This window comes from Passer domesticus, chromosome 20, assembly GCF_036417665.1.
Source record: "Passer domesticus isolate bPasDom1 chromosome 20, bPasDom1.hap1, whole genome shotgun sequence".
NCBI classification, from domain to species: domain Eukaryota; kingdom Metazoa; phylum Chordata; class Aves; order Passeriformes; family Passeridae; genus Passer; species Passer domesticus.
The window spans coordinates 10,008,167-10,034,542 of record NC_087493.1 but is presented as its reverse complement, the minus strand read 5'-3'; the positions used below and the strand labels follow the sequence as shown (position 1 = coordinate 10,034,542).

At 43.2% G+C, this 26,376-nt stretch overlaps 2 protein-coding genes across 11 annotated transcripts in view; one reads left to right on the top strand and one right to left on the bottom strand.

Annotated features, from left to right (window-relative positions):
• Positions 1–7,078, top strand: part of B3GNTL1 (UDP-GlcNAc:betaGal beta-1,3-N-acetylglucosaminyltransferase like 1) — a 99,117-nt gene extending 92,039 nt beyond the window's left edge. For all 10 annotated transcript variants that reach the window (XM_064395957.1, XM_064395959.1, XM_064395960.1 and 7 more), the window contains 3 exons: positions 384–458; positions 2,827–2,913; positions 5,283–7,078. In XM_064395957.1, the coding sequence (XP_064252027.1) occupies positions 384–458; positions 2,827–2,907 (156 nt within the window). In that variant the 3' untranslated portion in view covers positions 2,908–2,913; positions 5,283–7,078. The remainder of the gene's footprint in view (positions 1–383; positions 459–2,826; positions 2,914–5,282) is intronic.
• Positions 3,898–26,376, bottom strand: part of TBCD (tubulin folding cofactor D) — a 107,863-nt gene continuing 85,384 nt past the window's right edge. Inside the window, exons 28-40 of the mRNA XM_064395956.1 lie at positions 26,221–26,339; positions 25,381–25,472; positions 24,449–24,589; positions 22,016–22,099; positions 20,538–20,696; positions 19,609–19,747; positions 15,667–15,788; positions 14,700–14,777; positions 9,166–9,255; positions 8,714–8,801; positions 8,011–8,120; positions 5,544–5,628; positions 3,898–4,209 (exon numbers count right to left, since the gene is read on the bottom strand). Coding sequence (XP_064252026.1) covers positions 4,198–4,209; positions 5,544–5,628; positions 8,011–8,120; positions 8,714–8,801; positions 9,166–9,255; positions 14,700–14,777; positions 15,667–15,788; positions 19,609–19,747; positions 20,538–20,696; positions 22,016–22,099; positions 24,449–24,589; positions 25,381–25,472; positions 26,221–26,339 — 1,319 coding nt within the window. The 3' untranslated portion in view covers positions 3,898–4,197. The remainder of the gene's footprint in view (positions 4,210–5,543; positions 5,629–8,010; positions 8,121–8,713; positions 8,802–9,165; positions 9,256–14,699; positions 14,778–15,666; positions 15,789–19,608; positions 19,748–20,537; positions 20,697–22,015; positions 22,100–24,448; positions 24,590–25,380; positions 25,473–26,220; positions 26,340–26,376) is intronic.

Below are 26,376 nucleotides of genomic sequence, written 5' to 3'. Positions count from 1 at the left end.
GGAACCAATGCATTTCACTAAAATGGCAAAAAATAAACCAAAAAAAAAGGAACATAGTTTGTTATGGGACAGGCTATTGAAGCTGCACACATTGCCATCAGATCAAAGAGGGAATTGTTTGGGAAAGGGCTGGGAGTAGAACTTGGAGATGAGGAGGAAGCAGTGGAGCCGTGAGAGCTGCTCCTCTCAGGAGCAGAAAGCTCCAAATTCAGGTTTGGTGCAACTTCACTGAAACGTGCCAGGCACTGACACACAGGCAGAGAATGAGCAAGGTCTCTTCAGCATCACAGCTCAACACGTTTTTTTCCCCTTTTAGAGTTTAGCAGCTCCTAAAACCATGCTAGCAAATAACCTGAGTGCTTCTGTACCCCTTCCTCCTGCAGGAGAGACCAAAACCCAAAATTCCTGTGCGTCACTTCAGGGACGCGGCTCCGCCCTTCGTGGTCTGTGTGAAGCTGGTGAGTCCCAGCTTTGGCTTCACCTGCAGGAGCAGCATTTGCTCCTCAGGAAAATGAGTTTCTGTTCTCTGTAAGTGCCTTTTCCCAGCAGCTTTTGCTCTATAGATGAATGGTTTTTTAAATCAAACTGATTGTGCAGGGGGTTTCGGGATTGAAATCAGCAGAATTGGGTAAAATTAAGAATTACCCAGGGGCTGGATCTGTTGTACTTCCTTGCCCAGTACCAAATACACCCCAATGAGCACATGCACTCAGCCCCCTCTGGGCCAGGTATTTTGCAGCCCCATGAATGGCAAAGGCTTTGTTTTTAAATCAGACCTTAAAAGCCATTTTATTTGGCTCTGCCAGTTCTGAAGCATCTTCTGTATCTGACTGTGGTAACTCATTTCAACTGGTTTAATTGCCCTCATAATATAATTAGATGATAACCAGTACTTTATCTGCTGTTATAACACAGCAGCTTTAAAATAGCAAATACATTGGAGTGGTAAAAAACAATAAAACCCCCTCTGACAGCAGCTAAAACCTGCACTCCACACGACACTGACACGCTAAGGCTGTGGTGGATCCCTTCAGGGATGGATCAGCTGCATCTCCTCTCCTCTGGTACAGCCTGCTTTTAACTTGGCACTCCCAACCTCATGATCAACTCTGGGCTCCCAGCTCGGGCTTGTAATCCAGACTCAGAGTGCCTTGGGGCATTATCCTGCACTCCTGCTTGATAAACTCTTGGATCAGCAAGTACTATTACAACTAATTTAATTTTTCATACTGCATATAACAGTGGGTGGAAGTCCCCAGACAAAACATCTGTGCAACCTGTTCTAAAGCACATTTAATCTGTGAAGCCCTTACAATGAGACTATTATACAATATCTTGTCTGCAAACTCTGGTCTCTGACTTCACTTGGGATTTCAGTCTGGTTTTCCCCTCATGGCCACTGAGCATTTTCTGCTTGCTTATTCTTTACCAACTTAAGTTCATCACCATTTTCTGAAGAAGAAAGTGTGCATTAAGGGGCTTTATTGGCTTTTATTTATAGGGGATTATTTTTCCTTTTGATACAGACAAAACCTGCATGTTCCTTTGCAGCTCTAAGAGGGTGATTTTGGAGATTAGATGTGTTATTAAGTGGGCTGTTTACAAGAAGTGACTCTCTTGGCCATGTACTTGGAGCAGCATTGGCTCATTTATTTTTTCAGGCAGTTCCTCCCTTGTGAGCACTGGCATGGCTTTGGTACCAGAGAAATCCTTCTGGAAGAAGCAGGCATCCTCTGATCTCTGCTCAGTTTGCATTTTGTAATGGCTTCACAGACAGCTGGAGCTGGAATTCTGCTCTGTGTTTGAGAATGAAAGTGTGGCTTTAGCTGCTCAGGGCCACTTCACCCAAGGGTTTGTGCTCCATGTTTGCTCTTGCTTGGAGGTAAAAGCAAAGTGCTTAGAAATGCTGCTTTGTGCCCTGCCTTGGCTTGGGTTCCAACGGCTGCAAATGAAAGGGATTTTTATTTTTCTGTCACAGCAATTAAACTAGCTTGATTGTATAAAGTTTTCAGAAAATTTGTAGTTAAATCTCTTATTGTACAGCCCTGCCTGGCTTTTCCTGTGCTCTGGGAATGAAAGATTTGTCTTTAACTCTCCCACTTAATTTAGCATCTGGTCTCCTATTTATTTTTTTAACCCCTCTATAAAGCAGGTTGTTTTTTCTCAACTCAATTCCAGTTTCAGTGGGACTCCATTTCTGTAACTTCCCATCCTCAACATTCACAGTTAAAACCTCACCCTTGCTGTTCTGGGCCAACCATACAAACATGAATTTTTGGGGGTTTTTGGTGACATTCCTTAAGATCAGTAATTCAGGACTGCAGGAAGTGCTCAGGAATGCTGAAGCTGCCCTGTTTTCTTAATGACATCACTGAGGTTGCTCAAGGACCAAATGTAGCCAGTTCCTGGCCTGATAACTGGACTGGGGCTCAAAAGGAAACACCTTTAACTCTGCAGAGCACCTCACTGCTTGATGAAGGGCTTGTTTTATCAGACAACCCCACCAGTGCTCAGAACCCACCCAAACCATTTGTTTTGTCCAGCTCACTGCCTTGGTCCATTGTCTGCCAATCTGAGCTGGCAAACACCAGAGCAGCCTTTGTGTGCTCCAGAGCAGACTGCACAGTGAGGAGTTTGATATCCCCACACACTGATTTAAACTCTAACTTTTCAACACACCCTGAATATTTGAACAGAAACTTTCCTGAGCTTTGGTTTATTTGTTTAATTCTGCAAGTGGGACTTTCTTCTGTCAAAGAATCAGTAGCCCAAACCTGCAACAGCCTGAAATGAGTTTGAGTTAATTTTCTCCTTCTTCCCTCACAGGACATGACAGGTGGAGCCTTTGAAACAAACCTGGCCATGCTGAACCTGAAGGAAGGGATGGATTATTATCACTTTAACTAAACCAAGGTGAGGCAGTGCTGCTCTCTGTGGGGCTGGGTGCAGGAAAACCAAATTCTTCAGGGGTTTAGAACTTCTTAGTCATTTGTGCTTTGTTAATTTAATCTCTGGGCTGAGTAACCCCTTTGTAGGGGAGGTCATAGTTACACCAGGGCAATGCTGTGTGCATTGCTCTTTATTGTGCACATTACTAGTTATTACTGGTTGTTTCACTGTGTACATTACTAGTTATTACTGGTTGTTTTACTATGTGCATTACTGGTTTTACTGTTGCACATCACTCAGTTTGACTGGTAAAATGTGATCAACAGTCAGTGAAGAAGCCTGAGCTCCACTAATTCCAGCTGCAGTCCAGCTTGCAGGAATCCTTAAAAGTATTGAATAATCTCATTTATAGTTACTTTCTTCAAAAGCAAACAGAGTCTGAGCCAGCCAGGTTGGAAGTGAACACCTGCAGTTTGCAGCATTTACTTCACAGAGAAACTGGCTTGGTTTTAGCTTCTCTGCCTGAATTTTTCCTTCCTTTCACATTTGTAGAGATGTCTATATACACACCCAGCCACTGTTCAGCTAGTGGGATAGTGGGATTTAATTACAGCCATAAAATAACAGTGTAATTACAATATGATGTGGTCTGTGCATTTGACCTCCCCATCACATTGATCTCACTAAAGATCAATTTCAGAGTGATTTCATTTTGTAGGGGGTAAGAAATGAGCTGGAGCTGCTTGAAGAACTGACTCACCTTCTTCAAAACTGAGTTTACCACAAAAACAATTTGTCTGCATTAGTTACTTGGCATAGTTATTATTAATTATAAAGAGCTGTAAAAGAGGCTTTGACATCAACTGAAGGGAAACCTGGATTTTTTTGTTTAACTATGACATAGGAATGACAGACTTTTCCAGAGGGACACTTGGTGCTTGGGGATGATTTCAGTATCACTGAGTCTTGCCATTCTCCCCTCTGAAAAATAAACCTTGAAGAGACCAGTGCAGCAGGCCAGTTTAATTCTTGGTGTGTGTACAAGCACAGGCTCTGCTCAGTCAGGGAAGTACAAACCCCTGACACCGAACCAGACAGGTCAGTGTGACAGAGCATGACAAGAACCTGCCAGACAGCAACACTAAAAACTGGGAAGCAGGAATTTTGGTTGTCCTCCTGTGGCACAGGTGTGCTTTCAGCCAGGCTCTGCCTCTCCTGGCCAGCAGTGCAGTGCTCAGCTCTGCTGGGATCAGCAGGATGGGTCCCAGGGTGCCACAGCTCAGCTCTTCCCATGCTGGCTGCTCCTCCTCATGCTGAACTCTGCCAGGGAGAGGAAAAGGACAGGTCACATGGAGCAGGCAGCACTGTCCCGTGGCACTGCTGTCCTGGCACTTCCCAGCCCTGTAATTAACTAACCCAAAAGAAAAGAAAATATAAAGCTGTAATATTTATTCCTTTTAACCCCATGGTTTGAACTATCCTCCAGCAAATTTTATTTGTACAAAACTTAAAGGAGTAGAAAGTATTGATTTCAGCTGAAGCCAACTTCATTCTCCTTTTTACCCTGCCATGCTTGGCCTCCTCTCTGGCTTCTCCCACTGCTGGGAGCAGCACTGGGGACATGGGGACATGGGGACAGCCTCTCCTCCTCAGGGGCACCCTGAGCTGCAGGCTCAGCTGTGCTAAAGTTACACTGACTGTTTGCTTATGTGCAGGGCAGCAAGAGGAAAAGCTCCAAACTGGGCACAAAACATCCAGATCCCACCTGTACCAGCTCCACTGGAGATACCTGGATGTGTATTTGGATTATTTCTCATTATTTTGTTTATCCTAGACACAGTTCTCTCCTAAAATATCAGTCTTCTCTCAGCCTTCAATAATTAAAGATTAGAAGGATATTTTTTTGAGATCAGAGAGTTTATCTGATCTCTTATTTTGAGCATGATCTTTCAATTACTTGATTAGAAAACTTTTAAAAGCAACACTCAGGTCAGTTTTTGTTCTAAAAACAACTTCTTGCTGGGCAGGAAGTTCAGACTCTTGTTTTCCAGAAGTATAAAAATGTTAGCTGAGGTTTCTTAAAATTGTACTAGAAGCAGATGGTAAAAACTGGAAGATGAGTGAAGACACTGCTAAGAGGCAGCAGGAGGTCTTTGAAGGGTGTTCATAGTGTCTTAAGTATGAGTCTTTAAAGAAAGATAAATATTTATACATACACAGTAACACATATTCTTTAAAACACTAAAAAACCTCTTCTAGAACCCCTGCCAAAGCAGAAAGTTCTGTACTTCTGAAATACTGAGCTGGGTGGGCATGTCCAAACTATCTAAAAATATACATTTTACATATATATATATATACATTTTATGGTTTTGTATGCTATTCATCCACAGAGGCAGTGCTGCAATGCTGTGGTCTGCACCACCTCATGTCATCATCCTGCTGCTGAAATTGAGAAGTTCCTGCCTTTTCCCCTTCCCCAGGAAGGGCAGAGGAGCAGAGGCTGCACATCTGTGTCTGGAATGTGGCGCTGCCAGCCTGGAATGCTCTCAGGAATGGGGCTGGAAGGGCCCCACGTGTTCTGCAGCTGGCTGGGAACATCCTCAGGGACACCTCCATGGAAAAAGCACCCCTGGAGCCCATTCCCACCTCACCTTGGGCACCAGCTGGGGTCTGGGCACTTTCAGGAGGTCGCAGAGGCAGTTTCGTCTCTCCCTCACCACGGGCAGCTCTGCTTCCCTGGGAGAGCAAAGGTTATTTCAGTTCATTCAGAAAAATCCATAAAACATCCACAAAACTCCCTCAGTGATCCTTGTCACCCCTGCTCACAATGGGTGTGTCCTTTCATGCACATTTCAAATGGCAGGAGTGTTTTTGCAGTGTCACATTTGAAGGCTACTGGACCATTTTTGTAGCACCCTAAGTCAGATAAATCACAAATACACACCAGATCTGCCTCAGCAACCAGTGGCTACTAAAATGTCCAAGACTATTCTTTTATAGGGTTTTATATTTAAAACCTCCACTCTTTTGATTAGAAGTTAATTATTTTATTCTCTAAAGTGATTTGATTTGGAGAAGAATCTCCCATCCCCTCTATAAAGAAAAAACAAAAAAGGGTGAGTCAGAAATAACTGCAACCTTTTTTTTTCACACCTTGGACAATTTGTCTTATTTACTACTGGAAACTTTCCTGTGGCTAAACAAAGTGTATTATTTATAGAGTAATTTGTTTAAACTCTGCATGACACAATTGCATGATAAAGTCTCTGGAGTCCCAACAAGGAAAATATGTGCATCCCAGTAATTACCATACTCCTTCAATCCTCATTTGGCTTCCTGCTGCTAATACTTAGGGTAATTCAGAACTTAGACTGATTATTTTAGCACTGGGAGAGCTTGAGGAAAACAAGCAGCTCACTGTGACACTCAGCAACAACTTCAAATCTCTTTTTCTGTAAATAGCTCAAATCTACCAAGATGAAACAATTAAGTTTTGAGTAAATGAGCTCTTTGTCTTTCATCTCAGAGCAGTGGCCACAGTGCAGCAGGGCACTCAGGGCTTGCTCCAAGCCAGAATAAGCCAGGCACACCCTAAAAATGACAGGGTGAAAACAGAATATTCATTTTTCTGGAGTGTTTTCCTGGGGAAGTGTTTTGCAGTTGTTTATGAGCACAGCTGAACTGCCACTGCTTTTCCTGTGAGGGCTGGCCCTGGAACCACCCCTGGGTGACAGCACTCAGCCCATCCTGCAGTGTCAGCTCACAAATTCCTTATGCCTGCCCTTAAATTCAGTTTTGCAAATGGAGCTCTGAGCCACACCCAACTCAATCCTAAACTTCCACCTGCAGTTAAACAGGGAATGGTAACACAGGCAGAACTGCTGGCAGCCACTCCTTCAAACCTCAGACTCTTGTTCCAGTTGTGCACTGGAAAATTCAGAAAAAGAGCAGCAGCCACCCCTCCTGATGATAAACTCAGCTTTCTTTTCACAAATATAAAATTCTTTAAGCTCAAGCACAGAAATAAACTGGAAACTACACAGAAGTCAGTGTTACATGCACTCTGCAACTCTTAAGGTGCATTTATTCTTTGAGCTTGTCTGGGATAAATTTATTTCCATGAAATGTCAATGAAGACAAAAAGCCATTTAATATAATGATGAAATAAATTATATATTTTTCTATATTTGTTTGTTCTCTGTGACTCCTATTTGGGGCAGCAGCCCCATGGCCCAGGTCTGTGACAAGGAAAAATGTTTAACAAGGCAGCAAACTAATAAAGTAATTATTATCTTAAAATTCTGAATTTTCTCAAACCTGCCCAGGTAATAATGCCCAATGCTAGAATTTGCAGAAAGGGGGAAATCCAGTGCCAAAATGCTGATTCCCTGCTCCTGTCACTGCAAAGGTGCTCATGAAATTATTCCTTTGCTCTAAAAGTCACTGGTTCATGCTTATAAAGCACTGCCCCTGGAAGGAGGTAAGTAAAAAAAAAACTGTATTCCATGAAGTGTTTGTTTAATTCATGCCATCCTATCCTGGGAAACATCTAAACTGTTCCAATTCCAAATCTTTGCCTGAATACAAGGCTTGTAGCATGTTGAGTAATTACATTTCATGGGAGATTTGAGCTGTTCTGCTAATTCTGTTGTTTTCCAGCTTGCAGAGATCCTTCCTTTCCCCAAATCCTGCCAGTGCTCACAAATGCCAAGAAACTGTCTGTGCAGTTGAAGTTTGACTGTTTGCACAGCCCAGTCTCTGTTTCGTGGAAAACTTCCAAGATTTCCTCCCTTTTTATGTTGTTAGAAAAATATGGCTATTTTACTTTATCTGATGGTGATTTTATACATCCCCTTCCAGTGGCCAGAGTCCTGGAGAGCTCTTTAGACCAGAGGAATTCCTTGCAGCAGTGCTGTGGTGGAAGCAATGAAGAGCTGAACCAATGAAGAGCTGAACCAATAAAGAGCTGAACCAATAAAGAGCTGAATCAATAAAGAGCTGAATCAATAAAGAGCTGAACCTCTCACTTCTCACAGCTTTCTGCCCCCAGCCTTCAGAGGCACAGAATTTTGGTGGCTCCAGGGCACAGGGGCTGCTCTGGGGCAGCACAGCACGCACCAGTTGGTGTCACTGAGGATGGCCATGGCCTGCTCCAGGATGGCTGGGTCCACCACGTCGCTGTAGGTGAGCAGCATCTCGTACACCTGGCTGGCCGTGGTCTTCCGGATCTGCAGGGAGGGCAGAGTGAGCCAAGGGCAGAGTGAGCCAAGGGCAGAGCCACAGGGGCTGCTGAGGGCAGGGACCCACAGGGACCAGCCAGGCCAGCTCCTGGGGTCCCCAGACCAGCTCCTGGGACCAGCCAGACCCAGGCCAGCTCCTGGGATTACCCAGGCCCAGGCCAGCTCCTGGGATCACCCAGACCCAGGCCAGCTCCTGGGATCACCCAGACCCAGGCCAGCTCCTGGCCCTGCACAGGACCATCCCCAGCAGTCACCCTGTGCATCCCTGGTGTCCAAAGCAGCCTCAGGTCCTTGGCCATTCCCTGGTTTGGGCAATGAAAAATCCCTAACCCCAAGCCTTTCCAGTTTAACCAGTAAGGCCAGGAGGTGGAAGGGCAGCACGTGTGGCACAGCCAGGTACATGGCAGGCAGCCTGCATCAGGGGGCAGCCCTGCAGAGAGCAGATCCTTGAGAAATAAAGTCTGTTCTAGACATTAACACCTGATAAAGAGAATGCTGCTTTAACACATTTGGAATTATTTTTCATTTGTAAAGTATTGTAAAGAATAGAGCTGATAATGTGCAAAATCTTCAGTACTTACTATAGGGAAGGGATGGCAAAGGAGGAGAAACAACTGGAAGAAAACTTTCTCTCTCATGTCTCCTTGAAACTGAATCAGGCCACAAAATCTAGAAAATATCAGAAAAAAACAGACTTGTGTTATAACTGCACAAGTAAGTTTGGAGAACTAGGATGAAGATGGACATTGCGAAAAAGGCAGGGAGGGGAAAAAGAAAAAACAAATTATTCCTTTTTTTTTTTTGTTTCTCTACAAAGAAAAAGCAAATTATTCCCTTTAAGCGCCTCTAGGACTGTAAAAATTTTAAAACTTGTTCAGCTTTATCAGGTCACATGTTTCACTTCAACCATTCAGAACTATGAGACTCCCACAACCTTCAATCACCTTTCCACAAGGACCAGACCTCACTGTTACATCTGGCCAGTTAAATTCTCTTCATTTTCTGAGAGCAAAGACTGATTTCATGAACTCACACTCCTATGCTGGAGCGAAGCTTCCGGATGTCTTTGGACCTTTTGATCTCTTCTTTGCAGAGGGTGAACAACTTCACTGGGAAGGGATGGCTGAAAATGGGAAAGAAAAAAAGATAAGCAGTAGTTTTCAGCAGAATTTCAAAGACATTTCATGATTGTCAGGACGCCAAACTAACACTCCAAGGCAAGGCAAGACACACTGCAGGGTGGTTTGTGCTTCCCCCCAGCAGCTCAGGAAGGTTTGGCCACCACATCCCTGGGCCTTTTGTTTTTTAACAAGAGAGGGAAGAAATGATTATTAATTACTTATATTGCTATTTTCTGTGTGCTGAGGAGTGAACTCCTTCTAGCCAACAGGTTCAGTCCATGCAGGATAACTGGCTTGCCACAGTTGTGTTTAAGCAGTGTGGAATGATCAGAAACACTGGGTCAGGAATTACTTTATCCTATAGCCAAATAACATTTACTTAGCCTGTGCACCATCATGGTCACTCCCTAAGGTCTCCAACCAAACTTTTCATAAAAGGGGATGAATGTTGTTCTTAACTACTGCACCATTTCACAGCCCAAATTCTTCCAGTGATTCCAGACAACGTAATTAAACACAGGGCTCTCAGTTCTATTACGTGTACAGGCCATGAAGCCATCTTTAAATATATTTAGCAAATTCTTTTCTTTTTCCACACAGTCTGGGAAACGTGATTCTCACAGCTCTTTCCCAGACACTCGTACAAACACAAGTACTGTTAGTTATTCCAAGGATCTATTAAAGAGAAGGAAAGAGGGACTAATGCTTTCATTTCAGTTTAAATTATTTAATCTTTTACTTGCCACACTCAAGGCTGAAGTGCCATAGATGCAAAAGAAACTATTTCATATTTGTCTAGTGAGCACAATAACTTCTAGGCTGTGTATTTTGGAAACCTCACTGCATTGTGTATGGAAAGCTGAAAGCAAAAATAGTAACATTCATTTTCTGCTACCACAATTCAGAGCTGTGGATAAAAACTACTGAAGAAAGCTGGGTACTGTCATCTGTTGAAGGGCAGAACATTTAAAATAAGATGTTTATAGGAGTGCCAAGATGTTTTGTTAAGGTAACATGCCTTGTTCTGTACAGTTTTCCAGACAAGAGTTAGTGGTTTTTAATGACTTTTAAAAATTTGTAACAAAATCCTGGCACATACTGATAAACAGTGACCTGTTAAAAAAACTGAACAGCAAACCATGGTAAACTGAGGTGAAGAATTCTACACATGGTGGGAACAACAGACATCTGCATGAATGAGCCTGTGTGTGTCTACAGGCGTGGATTTGTCTGGGTTGGTGAGGGAAGGAAGAGCTCTCTGAATGCTGAGGTGTATTTTGTCTTACCTTGGTGGAATTTCTCCTCCTCCCTCCCCAATTACACAAAGACCCTGTGCAGACAGCTAATTACAATCCCTGCAGTGCATGCCTGGCTCTCAGCACAGGCAGGCAATACAGTGAATTAGGTGAGATTTAAACTGGTTGAACAGCAGGGACATCACTGAGAAGGGGAGCAACAAAGAGACCAATTGGAACAGGAGCATCTGGAACAAATTTAAAACATGGAACCTCATGAGCAGCATTTTGTGTTTAAAACAGATGCACTTTCCTTTCTGTTGGTTGCCAATTCTACATTTGCAATAACCAAACTTAACCTGTGTGTGATCTCAAATGACTCAAATAGCTTGGCCTCTGTAAAGGAAATTGAGAAAATTCCTTCTCCTGTGTGGGCACTCTGCCAGCAGAACAGCATCAGCACTGGGGAAGGAAAGTTCTCTCTGCATTCTGTGAACTGGGCACACGTGGCACTGCCAGAGTGCTGCTCCCTCCTCCAGGTGAGCTGGGCTCAGCAGTGCCACTGCCCCTGCCAGGGTGGAGCTGCACCAGCCCCTGCCAGCTCTCTGCTGCACAGCTGCTCATGCCAGAGCAGAAAACTGCTGAGAAACCAGTCCAGGGCAGCATGGATACATGGAGATTATCAGCTGGAGATCAATGGGGACACAGAGCTTCTTAAAGCACTGCAAGATCACCAGAAACAAACAGAATACATGGGTGCTTCTGTTGAATGTGTAAAGTACATAATGTAGGAGAGAGAAATGTCACTTTCTACCCCAGAGAGCACAAGATCCTGAACTGCCATTCCAAGGCTGTTCTGTTTTCATGGCACTGAGTATTATTCCCACCTTACCACACTCCTGAGGAGCCAGCAGTCCCCAGGGCAGCCCCAGCAGCACTGGGGATCCCTCACCCCTGAGCAGCAGGAGCTGTGACCAGTGACACTCCAGTGCCAGCTCTGCCAGTGGCCTCAGTTCACTCTCCTCTGTCCCCCCACCAGCAGGGAGCTGCCAGGAACCTCTGAGCTTTCAGGGCAGGCACTGGAGAGGTCACAGAGCCCAGTGTGCATTCTGAGACTCTGCTCCAAGCTGTGCCCACTCCTCCAGCAGTCCCCAAGCCACAAACTCCCTGCACTGCCACAAGAGCAGCTCCACAAACTGCTCTGGGATGGAATCAGGAGGGTTTGGGCTGTGTGAGCACAGAGCTGAGGGCTCTGCTGCCCTGTTTGGTGGGAGCAGCAGTGATGCTGCAGCATCCCCAACACTTCAGCCCAGCACCCACCTGCCCTGCTGCCAGGAGAAACCTTCCTCCTATGCCCTTCCTATTTCCCTCCCTATTCCCTTCCTATTCTGGCACAACTCGTGGGACTGAGGAAAGCCCTCAAGCCCAGTGGGAAAAGGGCACTTTTCACCCAGAGCAGCTCTCCAGTGCCACAAACCACTCCTGTCAGCACGAGGGAGGGGGAGCCTCTGCTGCTGGACAAGCAGGTTGATGTCACCTCAGGACAGGTAGGAAACAACAGCCTGGAATATGCCTAGCAGCAGTTCTTTTCCCTAAGCCAAGCACAACAGAGGAGCCAGTTCTGAAAGCCTTTTGATGACCCTGGTGACACTGAAGCTGATTCATTTCCAGCCCCACAGGACTGGAAATGATTCATTTCACCCCACACTCCCCATCCCTGCTGGCCAGGTCCACACAAGGCAAATCCACTCCCTTGAGCACAAGCATCCTGCTCCACTCTCCTGGTTTGGAACACCAGGGCTCACTTGTCCTTTTGCACACAGATCACACAGAGCTTCCCCAACACTGAGATTCAGCTGCAGAACCACACCAGAAATGCTGAGCTTTATATTCCAAACTGTACAAGCTGCAGGGTGTGAAAAGGCAGGAAAATGCCTGGTGGGTTCCACCTGTGCAAGGCAGGAGTGACACCCTGTGGCAACTGGTTTTAACTGGAGCACTCACAAAGGTCAAACTGATCCTGCTCCTAATCCTGGTGAAATTAAGCATTGTTGGATTTGATCCATTCAGGACTGTGGATGTTTTATTAGAAAATAAATGTGTGGGAGAGCACACAGTTTCCACTTCAAACTTCAAAATGCATTTGCAAACACTTTTTTACAATGCAACAGTTGCCTGTTTGGTGGCTGGTTTAGGTATAATCCTGATGCCAGACATCCTACATGCCAATTCCCTTGCTACAACTCCATTCAGCCCAACACGGTAAAACAAAAAAAAAAAAAGAGGGAAGGAAATTAAACGGGAGCTGAACATCCCAAGGAAAAATATATGACATACATGCTTGTATCTCAACTTGTATTTCAGGCACACTCTACATAAAACCACCTGACACTGCAGGCACATGTGGCCTTTCCATGCCACCAAACAGGGTCTCCATTTTCCCACATAAAAATCTGTAAGAACCCACCCTGTGATGTTCTTACACATTTTTATGGAGGCTGCTCTGGAAAGGGAGTAAATGGTTCCATTCCAGAGCCAGACCCAAAGTCAGACTTTTCAGTTCAAAAAGGAGCAGGTGGCATCCAACAGCAGGGGCAGGCAGGCCCTGGAGCAGGATCAGTGCATCCATCCCTGACTACACCCAAAGGACTCACCAGAGTAACAGAATGCAAACATTGCATGAAAGGGAATTTTGGGCTCCCCCATCATGTGTTGATCCACCCACAGAGCATGGCAGAGCCCTGGGATTCACCTGGCTCCCTGTGAAGTACCACAGTAACTCAGCATGGCCAGCTCTGCACCAGGAGGCACCTACATTCCCAAAATCTGACACATGCAGGAACTGAACTCTCCATCTTTTAAGTGCCTGCCACCTCCCCACTGCTCTGCCCTTCCTGGGCTCTGCATGCTGACAAGTTCTGCACTCCAGGCCAGCATTTCACTCCCCTGACAGCAGCAGGATCCACTTGGCTGCTTCATTATTCATCTTCTTTTTTGGTTTCATCATCAAATTGGAGGAAAATACATCTGGATGAGCTTCAAAATCTTTCTCCCCCATAATAGCCCTGGGTTTTATTTCAGGTCTTTTACACAAAGCATCACAATGGCTCCACAGGGTTGAGTCTGAGTCACTCACACAGCAAAGGCATTGCTGCTACCACTTGGTTTCTGCTCAGTGACCTGGGAGACAGGACTTGGACTGGAAATTTCCACCCAGAATCTCTCACCTTCCCCAGCAGGGATGGCTGGAGCCTGTGTGGAAGCCCCAGACCACTGGCACAATTATCAAACTGAACAAGTAATATTCACTGCAGCTGTCTTGGACTCACTTTAAATTCTCATTCAAACAGAGAATGCCAAGTTCAATTTAAGAAATATTAAATAAAACCACACTTCAAGACAAGAGTGGGCTCAATCAAAACTTTCAGAATGATGAAGGCTTTTTAGATTAATCTGCTGTGGGCAGTTCTTGAATCAACAAGTTCCCAATGTAGTATCTGTGCTTGCAGGATCTACATTGCACAATTGTGTAAATACCTGCAGACGTGCCAAGATGCTGCCTGGGAGAGCTTGTGGAATAGATTTTAATATTACTGAAATTAAAATCATGTTTTTCTGAAACATCTGCAAAGCCCCATGATTTCACAGTGGAATATCTCACTCACATTTATCTGTTCCTAAACTGAACACTTTCCACAGGACTGAGCTCAGGGTGGAAGGTGGGAAATGCCTTTTTTATTATTATTAGAATCTTAATTAACATCTTTGGAGATATTCACATTAACCAAAGCAGTGGGACTGGGGGGCCACAGCTTGTAGGCACAGAGGGTTTACAGCACCACACAGGGACACTGCCAAGGCTCCCAGCACACCAAGGAATGTGCTCCAACCAGCAGGGATTTAGGAAGCTGGAAAATGAAGAATGCATCTGATACTGGTCCAAGAATCCCAGGTGAAATATGCAAATTGCATTTGATTAATGTCCTGGCTTGTCAAACAGGGAACAAGTAACACATTTCTACACAGACAAGAGAGTCAAGGATTTTATCAAGACCCTTTCAAGGCTGTTTGTCCCACCTGAGGAAAGTTAAAGCTTTGCAATATGGACTCACACTTGGCGCCCTGTGCACCCCCAGAGCAGCACCCAGGGCAAGATTGAGGAGCCCTGATGCACAGTGGGAAATAAACCAAAGAGAATTCCAGCAACTCACTTCTCCTGCTCAGTGAACATATCAAAACAGCCATTTGCCAGCATCTGGTCCAGCATTGTCAGCAGAGGTACAGACACCCTGAGGAAAGAAAATGATTCAACAAGGTAAATACACTTCTTGGCATACAGATACATACTATTTTTAATCAGAAGCAAAGGAGGAAACTTCCTACATACCTACACACAGGTAAATTAGATTTATACAGAGGAGGATTGCTCAGTGCCTTGTGAGTGTTGGCTGAATAGGGACATTCCCTCCCAGCCAAAAAGGAAAAAACCTAATTAACAACACCCCTGCATTACATTTGCAGGGTCCTGAAAACACAATTGACAGTACCAGAAAACATTAATCTGTTTTCTAGAGTATGAACAATGTATTCCACTGACTGTATCAGAGGTTATAGCACCACATGAACCAACACTTGTCAGCTGGAATAACCATGGCCATGTTTTCAACGCTGGAGACAAGAAACAAAATAAAAATACAAGAGTGACAGAACAAGGGGGAATGGCTCCAAGCTACAAAAGAGAAGGTTTGGATGGGATACTGGGAAGAAATTCTTCCCTGTGAGGGTGGGGAGGCCCTGGCACAGGTTGCCCAGAGAAGCTGTGGCTGCCCCATCCTTGGAAGTGTCCAAGGCCACGTTGGATGGGGCTTGGAGCAATGTGGGATAGTGAAAGGTGTCCCTGCCTTTGACAGGGGACTGGAATGGGATGAGCTTTGAGTCCCCTGCAACTCAAACCCTTCTATGATTTAAAATCTTGAATGTGTAAAATATTTTGCCATCACTCCTTGGTTACATATTTTACCACAGGTCCTGCTGTACCGAGCACCTCTATTAAAGCAAATTCATGAGCCTTGAGCATTCAGTGGATGTGCCACACATCTGACTTCCAAAAGGAAAGGTAAAAAAAGGGAAGGGAAGGGAAGAAGGGTTAAAGGGAAAGCAGGCAAGGACCAGCATTACCGGTCATTCCGCAGGTTGTCCTCAAAGACCTTCAGCAACGTCTCACAAAAACTCTCCAGAGCACTGGGCTCACTCTGGATCTTCTTCATGTAGTCAAACAGGCTCTGGGCAGAGTATCTGAGCTGCAACAGGAGGAACCTCCAGTGAAGGACAGGAAAAATCCACTGCCACACCAACAGGGGCTGCAGGACAGCCCAGCTGAGCCCAGCTGCACTGGGAACAGCCCAGCAGCAGCCACGGGCACAAATCACACCAGCACCAGCAGACCATGGCTATTTTACCTGCACTAACCCACTTCCAAGGAAAGTTGGTTGTTTTTTTTTTTTTCTCTTTAAGCTGGCAAACTTTTGGGGTTTTTTCGTTTTTAAGTTGGCAAACATTTCCTCAGCAAAATTAAGTTGGCCACTCTTCCACAAAAGACCACATTAAAGGCTCATTGTTGTCTTTCTCTCAAAATAAAAATCCTCAAGCCATTATGATTATCCTGCCTCACTTCAGAGAATAAAACTGCTATGACTCTGAAGGTGAAGGAGCACACCAGGACTTCACCAAGGAGAAGCAGGGCCCTGGTTTGTACTTTGCAGCAGGAATATCATAACTCACACTATTTTTCTCTCTAAGAAAAGAATGCCTGGAATTATTCTCAAGTGTATTTTGCACAAGAACTCTCAACTGAGAAAAGAGGATTTTGGGCCTCTTTCTTCCACCAAATATGCATTGATTTGCATAAGATTTGTCCCAGTAACCAGATGTTTTAGAATATTACTATCATCCCAATATATTTGTGAGATCTAACACAGTAACACAGCTCTCGTACTGCCTGAGAAGAACTTTAAGAGTTCAGAATATGCTGTTTTTTTCTGCAAGGCTTTACTTACAATTTCTATACCATTTTAAAATGCAATTTTTACTCTTTAGGGGGAAAGGGAATCACAGGACAGTCTGTGCTTCAACAAAATTTAGAATGTAATGTAGCTCAACAGTAATGAAATTATATCAAAATTATATCCTGACTCCTGGAACTGCAGGGTTTGTGCACTGGAGAAAGACCAGCATTGTACATCTGATCTCCACAGACTGAGGGGTTTTATGCAGCCATAAGAAATATGCATCACTGTGGGCCAGATGTATAATTAGAGATTCTTTTACACAGAGAAAGTGCCCTTTGAACCATGGTGATGGAGCAGAGTGCCAAATCCCACAGGGAATGACATCTTCTGTTTTTCCAGATTACTTCCAATGCCTGAGCTGCAATTCTTCCAGCAGCCCCACTGCCACCACAACACTTCAGAGACCCCACATGGCTCATTCCAGAAAATCTCTTTAAAAAGCCAAACAAAGAGCTACTCTTGCTAAATATACTGCAGAGCAATTTTAGCTGCAGCCAAACTGCCACTGACCACGGAATTACAACAGAGCCTTTCTCCTGTGGATTCCCTGGGATGACTAAAGACAAACTGACATCTGAACTCAGATTATCCTGCAGTACACACAAGAATCTTCTTTCTAACTTCCATGCCCGTGTGTGTATGTGCACAGATATTTCTGAAGTGAGAGAGGGAAGAGAGTCACAAGAACACACAAATTACTGCAAGAACACATATTCCAATAATCTTTTTCCCCTATCCACAATTCTAAAAAGCTGCTTATTTCATATGGATTTAATAGGATTTTTCTTAAAATCTTCTATAAATGTTTTAAATCAGTCCCTGGATATTGAGCAAAGAATGCTACAGGCTTTGACAGAGTAGTTTGAATACCAGTCATTGTAAAACACAACAATTCTAATTTCTGTATCACATTTTAGGTATTAATTCACCACACACATACACTCCCAAGTGTAAATGCCCTTCCTTGCCTTTCTAGCTGACTCACGAGAGAATTAGCTCATCTTCTTTCTAAAGCCCTGGAGAATATTTTAGCCAGAACAAGCCTTTAGTGTTAAAGAAAACTGGAGGGTCACAGAAAAGTTAACATTTCACAATCACAGTTTGAGAACACTGCAGAAGGTTTCCCTTAACACACTGTCAGATGTAACAAGGGAAGGGAGCTGCATGTATCTGAGCTGTTCCAACTTTTCAGAAATAAATGCAACCAGGAGTTTAAAAAAAAATTAAAATATTGAATAAGAATTTTCCTCTGACCCCAGCTAGCAGCCAAAAAGTCTGTTTCTCCAAAACTTTCCTCCTTTTTTTACTTAAGACAAATAACTTTGGTTTTGGTGGAGCCTCCTATAATTAACTGTGCTTGACTGAAAGCTGAATTTCATGTGCATGTTTGCTATTAAAGAAATCTGTTAAGAGTTACATTGTCTATCTGATAATTACTGTCACAAACCAACACACACATGTTTTCAAAGTTTTAAAATAGCCCTTGCCATATAATTAGCTGCCATTTTAGAGACATTAAAATGCTCAGAATCGGTTTAAACAAGAGACTGCACAGACACTGAATCCTCTGCTCCTCCAGACCCAAAGGCCCACAGACATCTCTTGATCCCAAGAGCAGAACCCACAGTACCAGGCAAAAAAAAAAAACCAAAAACACTTGGGCAAGTTGTGACTGACAAGGGTAAGGTAGGAGGGACAAGCTCCAGGTGATTTTAACTCCTTCTTGCTGTGACCCAGCAGGAGCTGCTCCCCCCTTCACAAAAATTCTGTTTCCCAGCACTTTTATACTGGTTTTCTTAATTGGAGATGGAAATCTTAATTAGAAACACTCTTAACCACTGCTGGGGTACTGACTCACAGCCACCTCCTCCTGTTACAGGCCCACTGGGATTTAAAGACTTAACTGACAGTCCAAAATATTCTGTTACTGCTCTGATATTCCTCTGTGGTGTCATATTGAACCATGTCCTTACCCCCAAAATTGTCTCCTTATATTTTACATCTTTGGCTACAACAAATCCAAAAATGTTTTAAGCCAAATACCTGGAAACCAAGAATTCTGAAACTACCAATGCAAGTTGTAATATAAGGACAGAAGGATACACTAAAACTATAAGTAGGGAAAAATTTGGCAGCTTAGACTGCCAAAGTCAGTGATAAAGAGATTCTTCATGCCAGAAGAATGAAATAAGGATTGCAAAGCTCAGAGGATTTAGACAGACATCTGAATGATATTTCTTCCTAATGGAACTTCTGACATCTCACTGGTGTCTTAGTAGAAAATGTGTAAAAATAATTAAAAAAAGAAAGCTGTTCATACTGTTAACATCTACTGACAACTACCAGTTAACACCTTACATCAGGTGACAAATGAACTGGCTTTCACCTCATTGGAGAAGAGCAACCCTGAGCTGAGGGGCTCTGCTTGTGATCCCAGCTGGGAGAGCCAGCACAGGGCTGGGATCTGTGGGGCTGGGATCTGTGGGGCTGGGACTCAGGTCCTGCCAGGCCAGGAGAGGACAAACAAAGCGCCCTCACTCCCTGTTCCCTGCACGCCCAGCTGCTGGAGTTCTGGATGCTGAGGATTTTAGACTTTCTGTGCTGACAGACTCTGACTCCCAGGAGAGCACTGCATTTGACCTGGGGCCTTGGAGAAGGCTTCCTTGTTCTTCTTCACCTTCTTCTTCATGGGTTTGGGTGGTATTTTGTAATTGGACAGAAAATTCCTCATTGAGGGCTTTGAGTGATCAGTTATTGGGTTGAAAGGGAAATAGTTTAGGTGTAATTTCTTAATTGGATTGTTTAGCCTTAAAAGAGCTTGCAACAAGGGATAGTTATCCATTTTTGTGCCTTGTTAATGAAGAACTGACTGCTGTGAGACTGTAAAAATCACCTAAGCCTGAGCATGAACTATTGTCTCAAGTGTCTTCGACCCAGCCTCGACAGAGGCAGAAAAAAAGAAGCCGAAAACCAGCACTCAGCAAGTCAGGAGAACAACACTTTAAAAGGAAAGCCAAGAAGGCCACCAGGCCTGAAAGCAGGGGTGCCTCACCGTGGTCTCTGTGAGCCCCCCCACGGACACAGAGAGCCCCAGCAGCACGTGGTACTGGTAGGCTGGCAGCCCCAGGAGCTGCGTGATCCGAGGGAAAGCCTCCGACGCCGCGTTCCAGTTCAGCGTCTCCTTCTCCCACCTGGAAGGGGAAGGGAAAGAATCATCTTGTGTGGGTGCACTGCTTTTCTTGTCCTCACATTGCTCCTGCACACCAGTGAGGAAGGTCTCTGAATTACCTAACTATCAAATCAAACATTGGTCTTTGAGCAGATGGGGAAAATACAAATCAAAGCTTTAGCCACTGCCAGTAAATTGAAGGAATCTCCAAATCCTTGTTGTGATCCAGGGAGGATGTGAACTGCAGTTTCCTTTGCCCAGGCATTTTTGCCTACATTTAGAAAACAAGTTTCTTTCTGCAGTTTTATTCTGTGCTCTCTCCCACCCCCAGCTACTCAGTAGCTGATCCCAGGACAGACCTATCCCAGGAAAGCCAACACACCCCTCAGCACGGATGATGCTGATGATCAGCAGCCTCAAGGCAGAGCAGAGGATCACAGCAGGCTGAGGATCCCCCAAACACAGAGCTGGATGTTCCTCACACCCGTCAGGTATCATAACCACCACTCAGGAATGAGCTGCTCTCACTCTTGCTTTAAGTAGAAAGTCCATCTTTGAAAATTACTGCAACTAGAGCTTGGTTAAAACAATAGAATTCATTAAAACCTCTCATTATGATCAATGTTTTCCAGCTGAGGAAAAAAATATGTTCATGCATATTCATAGGACAATTCAATTAAACCCTGACAACACCAAATATTCCTCCATACACATATTGGGCACAAAAATTACATCAGGTTGCTTGGTTTAGGTGAAACTGTGTGCATTTATCTTTTACTTTCATTGCTTTAGGACATTTTTCAATACCTTACCTTGGAAATATCCTCTCCAGCTCTTCTCTGTGAGGGATGTGTGGAACTGGAGGATGGTCAAAGTGCAAAAGAGTAAGGAACACAGATCCTGCATGAGCTCGGAATTTATCTATTTTTTCAGCTGACTGTTGAGCCAGCCAGCACATAATCTGCTTGCAGCTACAAAGAAGAAAGTAATTAATCAGAAAATTTAAGCAGTAGAATGTGTATTTAGATTTAAATTGTTTCAATTAAATGAGTAAGAATGATCTTGCTAGGAAAAGTATTCTGGCTTAACTCTTCAGAATGAACACACAAGTGATTTAAGACACTCACAATGTGATAGAATCTTGAGGCTTTATCTTCCACAGATCGATCAACCAAAAATTAATGACATTAATGTTACAGAGCATTTTATCCACCTTTTACAGATACTGCCCCACCCTTCATCCAAAGATAACAAAGTGATTTATGGCTTGGCTGAACTGCTACATTTCCAATGGAAATGGAGCAGAACTTTGAGAAAAGCACATTTTGAAGTAGAAAACTGCCCATGTAGCAGAGGACAAAATCTCTCCTACATCTCATGCATCCCAAGTAAATCACTTCTTCAATTCTAGTTTGTTTTAAACAATATCCTATTTTGTTTATGCTCACAACTAAACTCACAGCTACAATACTGTGTCCCACAAGGCCCTTTACCCTTCAGAAAGGGCCACTAATGACAGTAAAACCAGCTAAAATTCCTTCACTTACACCAAGGCCCAGAATATTTACAAAATGGGATCCAGCTGGCAGGAATGCTTTTCTCAGTTCCATGTGGACAATCTGTGTATAAACAGATGAACAGGAGGAAGCCCCTGAAAATGGGCACCAGTGAGCAGTGTATTCTTAGAGAATCCAGTGCTTTCCTTCTAGGTGCCCTTCAACATTTGGGGTTTTTAATTAAATCCCAAACCATGTATATGTTCACCTAACCATTGGCACACTCTATCTACAAACAAATACTACTACTAGGAAAGTTTTACTGCAGCTCAAGCTATGTTTCAAATGTACTTATTATTAGTTCTTTTATTATTAGGAGCACCACATCATGAAATTAAAAATCAGGACCTCAGTGTAAATTATTTTTATTTCCTTACTAATAATTCTGCAAAGAAACAAATCCAAGCTCATGCTCACATCTGATCACATTCCAAATTAATGATGTGACACTCTGGATAAGCAGGCAAGTTTGCTTTCTATCTCAGTGAGCACTACTGGGAAGCACCACAGAGGTGGCAAATCCCACAGCTGTGCTGCATTTCCAAGGTGGGATTGCCCCCCACATTCTCCCAAGGTTTTCCCTGTGAAAAGCAGATGTAACATCCTCCCCATCTGCGTGGGCTTGATGCACTTCTGTCAAAGTTCTGTCACACTCCATAAAGGAGGAGCACAGAGTGCATCCTGCAGGGCTGGATGGAGCTCCAGGAGCTGCCACGGAACAGAACATGACCTACATGGTGGAACTGATCAGCTCTGCCTCGTTCTGCACCAGCAGCAGGGTCACCTCCATCAGGCTGGTCATGGCAGCTTCGCGCACCCTGAGGAGACACAGACGGATCAGAGCAGCTGCAGCAGCACCCCTTGCAATAAATACAGCTTCAATCTCATCAGCTGGGTGAAGACAGCAGCACAAATTCACAATAAAAGCAATGACCTCTGAGAGCAGCTCCCATCTTTTGGGAGGACAAGGAGTGTCCCCCCAGTCCCATTCTGTGAAACAAAGCTCACACAGCACTGAGGGTCCAACAGCCACCCCTGCCTCAGCAGCCTGGTTTTCATTCCAGCCACATGTCACCAGGCTTATTCTTTATTTTAAGAAGGTTAAAACTGATAATGATTAGTAATATTTCATGTGCAAGTAGATGTATTTAAACTTAAGTGCTCTGTCTGCTTCAAATTATTTTCTGAAAAGGCCAGCCCACATTTTGACAGTCAGATGTTGAACACTGTTAATGCTGTCACATTCTTGGAAATTTTCAAGCTCAATATTTCCAACATTAAAAACAAGTTGTGACTCAGAGTGGCTTAAATCTCTATGCTAAACAATAATTAATTTCACAAAAAGTTTGACCAAAGTAACACTAAGTTATGCTTGAATTGAGTCTTATCTAGATAATGATCTGCTCCCTTCAAAATGTCTAAATACAATTTTTTTAAAAGTGTAATTTTAATTTAAAAAATCATTAGTATGGCTGTTTTAAACCATGTCTTGTCAATCCATGAGTTTTTAAATGTGATTCCTTTCTAAGAAAAGGGCAATACCTCATGACCAGGCCCAGCATTAGTAACTCAGAGTAATGTTATCCTTTCTCAGTAGTAATTAAAAAAAAAAGAAAAATAATAAATATTTGAAAAGGCCCAGCAGCCTTCTATGAGAAGAAATACTCCCCTTGCTGATTTCCAAAACAACTTGAAAACAGTTGCAGGTGCAATCTAAAACTGGGTGGGACATTTGTTATAATGGTAAAAAAAGGTAAATTACATCATTTTTTCCAAAGCAGCTTAAAACAAGTCTGGCAGTCTTTCATCAAGGTTATGTTTTACTAGTTTTTTGTATCATATCTGACTTAGATATTCATGTCTACCACCTGTAGACAGATCAGACATGTCCCAGCAAACAATCTGTCAAAAGAAAGGTAAAGTTTGCATATGCAGAGTAAAGTTGGTGAAACTTTCCCACGACTCTATTAAAGAAAGACAAAAATTACACTAAAAAGGCAAAGTCTCTCCAGAGAAACAGCATTTCTCTCCATATCTTTCCATCTTATTCACTGGTTTAGAAGAAACAGAATGAGAAAGCAATGATATTTTAAATCTGCTGATATTGGACTTGTTCCTGAACTAGGAGAATTTAATTTTTTTAATTAACAAGTACTACTTCAGGCTGGGCACATTTTGCTCATAAATATGTGCAGAAAAGCACCCTGACTGTTTGGTTTGTAAGATCCATATGCCTATGCTGTGTAATTCTACAGGATGGCATGAATAACATGAACTCTTCAAGATCTCTCCCACTCAAAGCTGGCAGGAGCTTCCAATCAGTAGGTGCTGACACATCCCCAGTTAGAGCTTCTTTGGAAATGAAACATAAACCCAAAGAAGGACACGAGCCTCTGCAGTCAGGGATTTTGGAACTGCCTTTCCAGGTCACTGTTACTGAAGGAATACAGAGCAGAGGAATGCAGTGACACACACTGAATCTTTGTATATTAGGGGGCCTTGAAGACTGAGGAATGCCATGAAAATAAGACTGCTATAGACTTAATATCACTAAGATCTTATTAATATTATTAAGTTTACTAAATTTATTAATTTACCTATGCTACTGATTTCCTATCAGCAGACATATTCCTATAGACTTATGATTTATTCTTGCAGTCCCATACCTGAAATCACTGAAGCCCTCATCTCACAAAAGATTTGGTGATGCTGCAGGACAATTGAGAGGTTTTGTCCCTCTCAACACGTTATGCAGCTGCTCCCTCTCCTGGCAAAAAATCCCCACAACAGCAATGTGCAGCAGGAGAGGTCAGGCAGCACCAAATGTGGTGTTTCAAATAAAGAGAAGTAATGCTTTAAATCCCTGCTTTGCAACTGGATACATTCCTGGTATTCACTAAAAGGAACTAATGTCACCCACAGAACCAGAAAAAGGCTTAAATTCATTTTTGAATGCATCAGTCCCCATATTCCAAATTTCTGAGCAAGGACAACCAAAACTTGTCAGCCTCACCTTTCACTTTCTACTTCTCTTCCTGCTGTGCATTCCTAATTCCTACCTAGGCTCAAACCTCCAAAGGCCTGGAGCTCCTGTTTCTAAGAGGTTTTGAAAACACATCAGCTTTTCACAGGACACCTGGGTGGCCCTGGGTTTCACCCCACCTTACCATCCTCCAACATCACCCCGGCTGTCGGTGGTGTAGTCGGTGACACCGGTGAGCAGTGTGGCATAAATCTGATCAACATTATCCCTGCACACAAATTCCTGCTGGGAGCCATCTCCCTTCACACCCACTGTCTGGCAAACCCTTCAGAAAAAGAGGAAAAGAAAGGATGGGAGGTAATTAACATCGAGCTTTGTTGTGTTGGTTAATAAAATTCACAACACCTGTAATGTCCGCTGCAGGTGGAATGAGGAATATTTCTGTGCTGAATTTGACCTGAGGAGTACTGAGCAGGGTTTGGGTTCAAAGCTAAGATCTGAGCAGGGAAGTAGATTGTTTTCCCTTCTACAGCACTACAAAAAGGAACTTGCTTCAGTCTCTGTCAGTCTCTGAACTCTCCTTAAAATGAAGTTACCAAGAAGAGCAAAGGGCCAACACAATGTGCATTGAACCTGATATTAAACTTCTTTACCTTGAAGACACAGGGTTTTTAGCAGTGTAACAGTTTAAGAGCATAAAATATTAATGTATACTATTAACTGCACTGGGACATTAAACATAGAAAATATTATTTTAAATAAAAGACACAATTTCTTTAAATCAGTTTGATCTTTTTAAGACTGTGGAAAAACCATATATTCTTCCTCCTCAGGGAAGCTCATTAAATTGCAGCCCATGAGAAAGGCAAACATTAAAATACACTCTAGGTAGTCAGTTAACTGATAAAAACCTGACAGCACTATCAGAGTGAAGTCCATAGTCAGGTGTGTGGTAATTCCCTGAATCAAAAATAAAGTGAGTAACGGATATGCAGTTAAGTTGTGTGTGACTGTAACTGATTTCAAGACTCATGCTCCCAGCTCCCAGCAGAATGAACAGGAGAAAGTTCTACAGAAAGATTTAAAATTAGACACAAGCAAGGGTGAGAAACATACTTTGCAATTGCTATTAAGGCATCTCTCCTGGCTTCAGCAAAGCTCACATCTTCAGGGGAAATTACTGTAACTTTTTTTAGACCTTCCAAAACCTGAAAAAATACAAAGATTGAGAAATATAAATCCAAAGCATTTATATTTCTCATGTTATATTTAGATCTCATAGTAAAATTATTTCAATCCTGTACGAAAGAACCAAGCAGGCAGCAGAGTTTGGATTCTCACCAGGAGAGGCCTGTAAGATTCTACACAACATCACCAGAGTATTACTCAGAAATTCATATGTATTTCTATCAGTTCTTCTTGTTTATGGGAACAATATATGTAAAAACTGTGAACAACAGGCTAAGTTTACATTTTGGGGCAGGGTAACTTTATAGAAATACCACTTCTATGGTAGAATTGTGCCCAAGGGCAAAAAGGGCTCTGCTCTCTGCTGCAGCTTTTTAGATACTCAAGGCCCTTAGGTGTAAGTTTCTACTAACAGCTAAAATCTATATTCTAAATCTATATTTCTATTTCACTTTGTGGCTTCATATCTCAGTTTCTCCAGGGGTTTCAGTTCAATCCCTGCAGCACATCTCTCTTCCCCCCTCTCCTCTCTTCCCTTGGACCAATGTCTCACAGCAAAGGGTTAATCCAACCTCTGCCTTTCCATTAACACTACTAAAGCAGGACTAAACATTAATTATCAGAAACTATGGCAAGCTCAACTCATGATGATTTTCTGTACATTAGCATTCAAACCCTTTGACAAAGACCTTTAATTATGATCATTATTATTTATTTGATTACTGTCACAGGTTTCATTCATTCATTACAATGATCCCATTTTCTCACCTGCTGGAGCCTGCCCTTCAGCAGAAATCTTGGAAGGGCCCCAAGAGCTCGTGAAAAGCCACAACGAATCATTTCCTCTGTGTTTTGTAGTTCTGAAACGTACTGTGTCACCAGCTCATCTGGAAAAAACACAATTGCAGAGTGAAAAGCAACCAC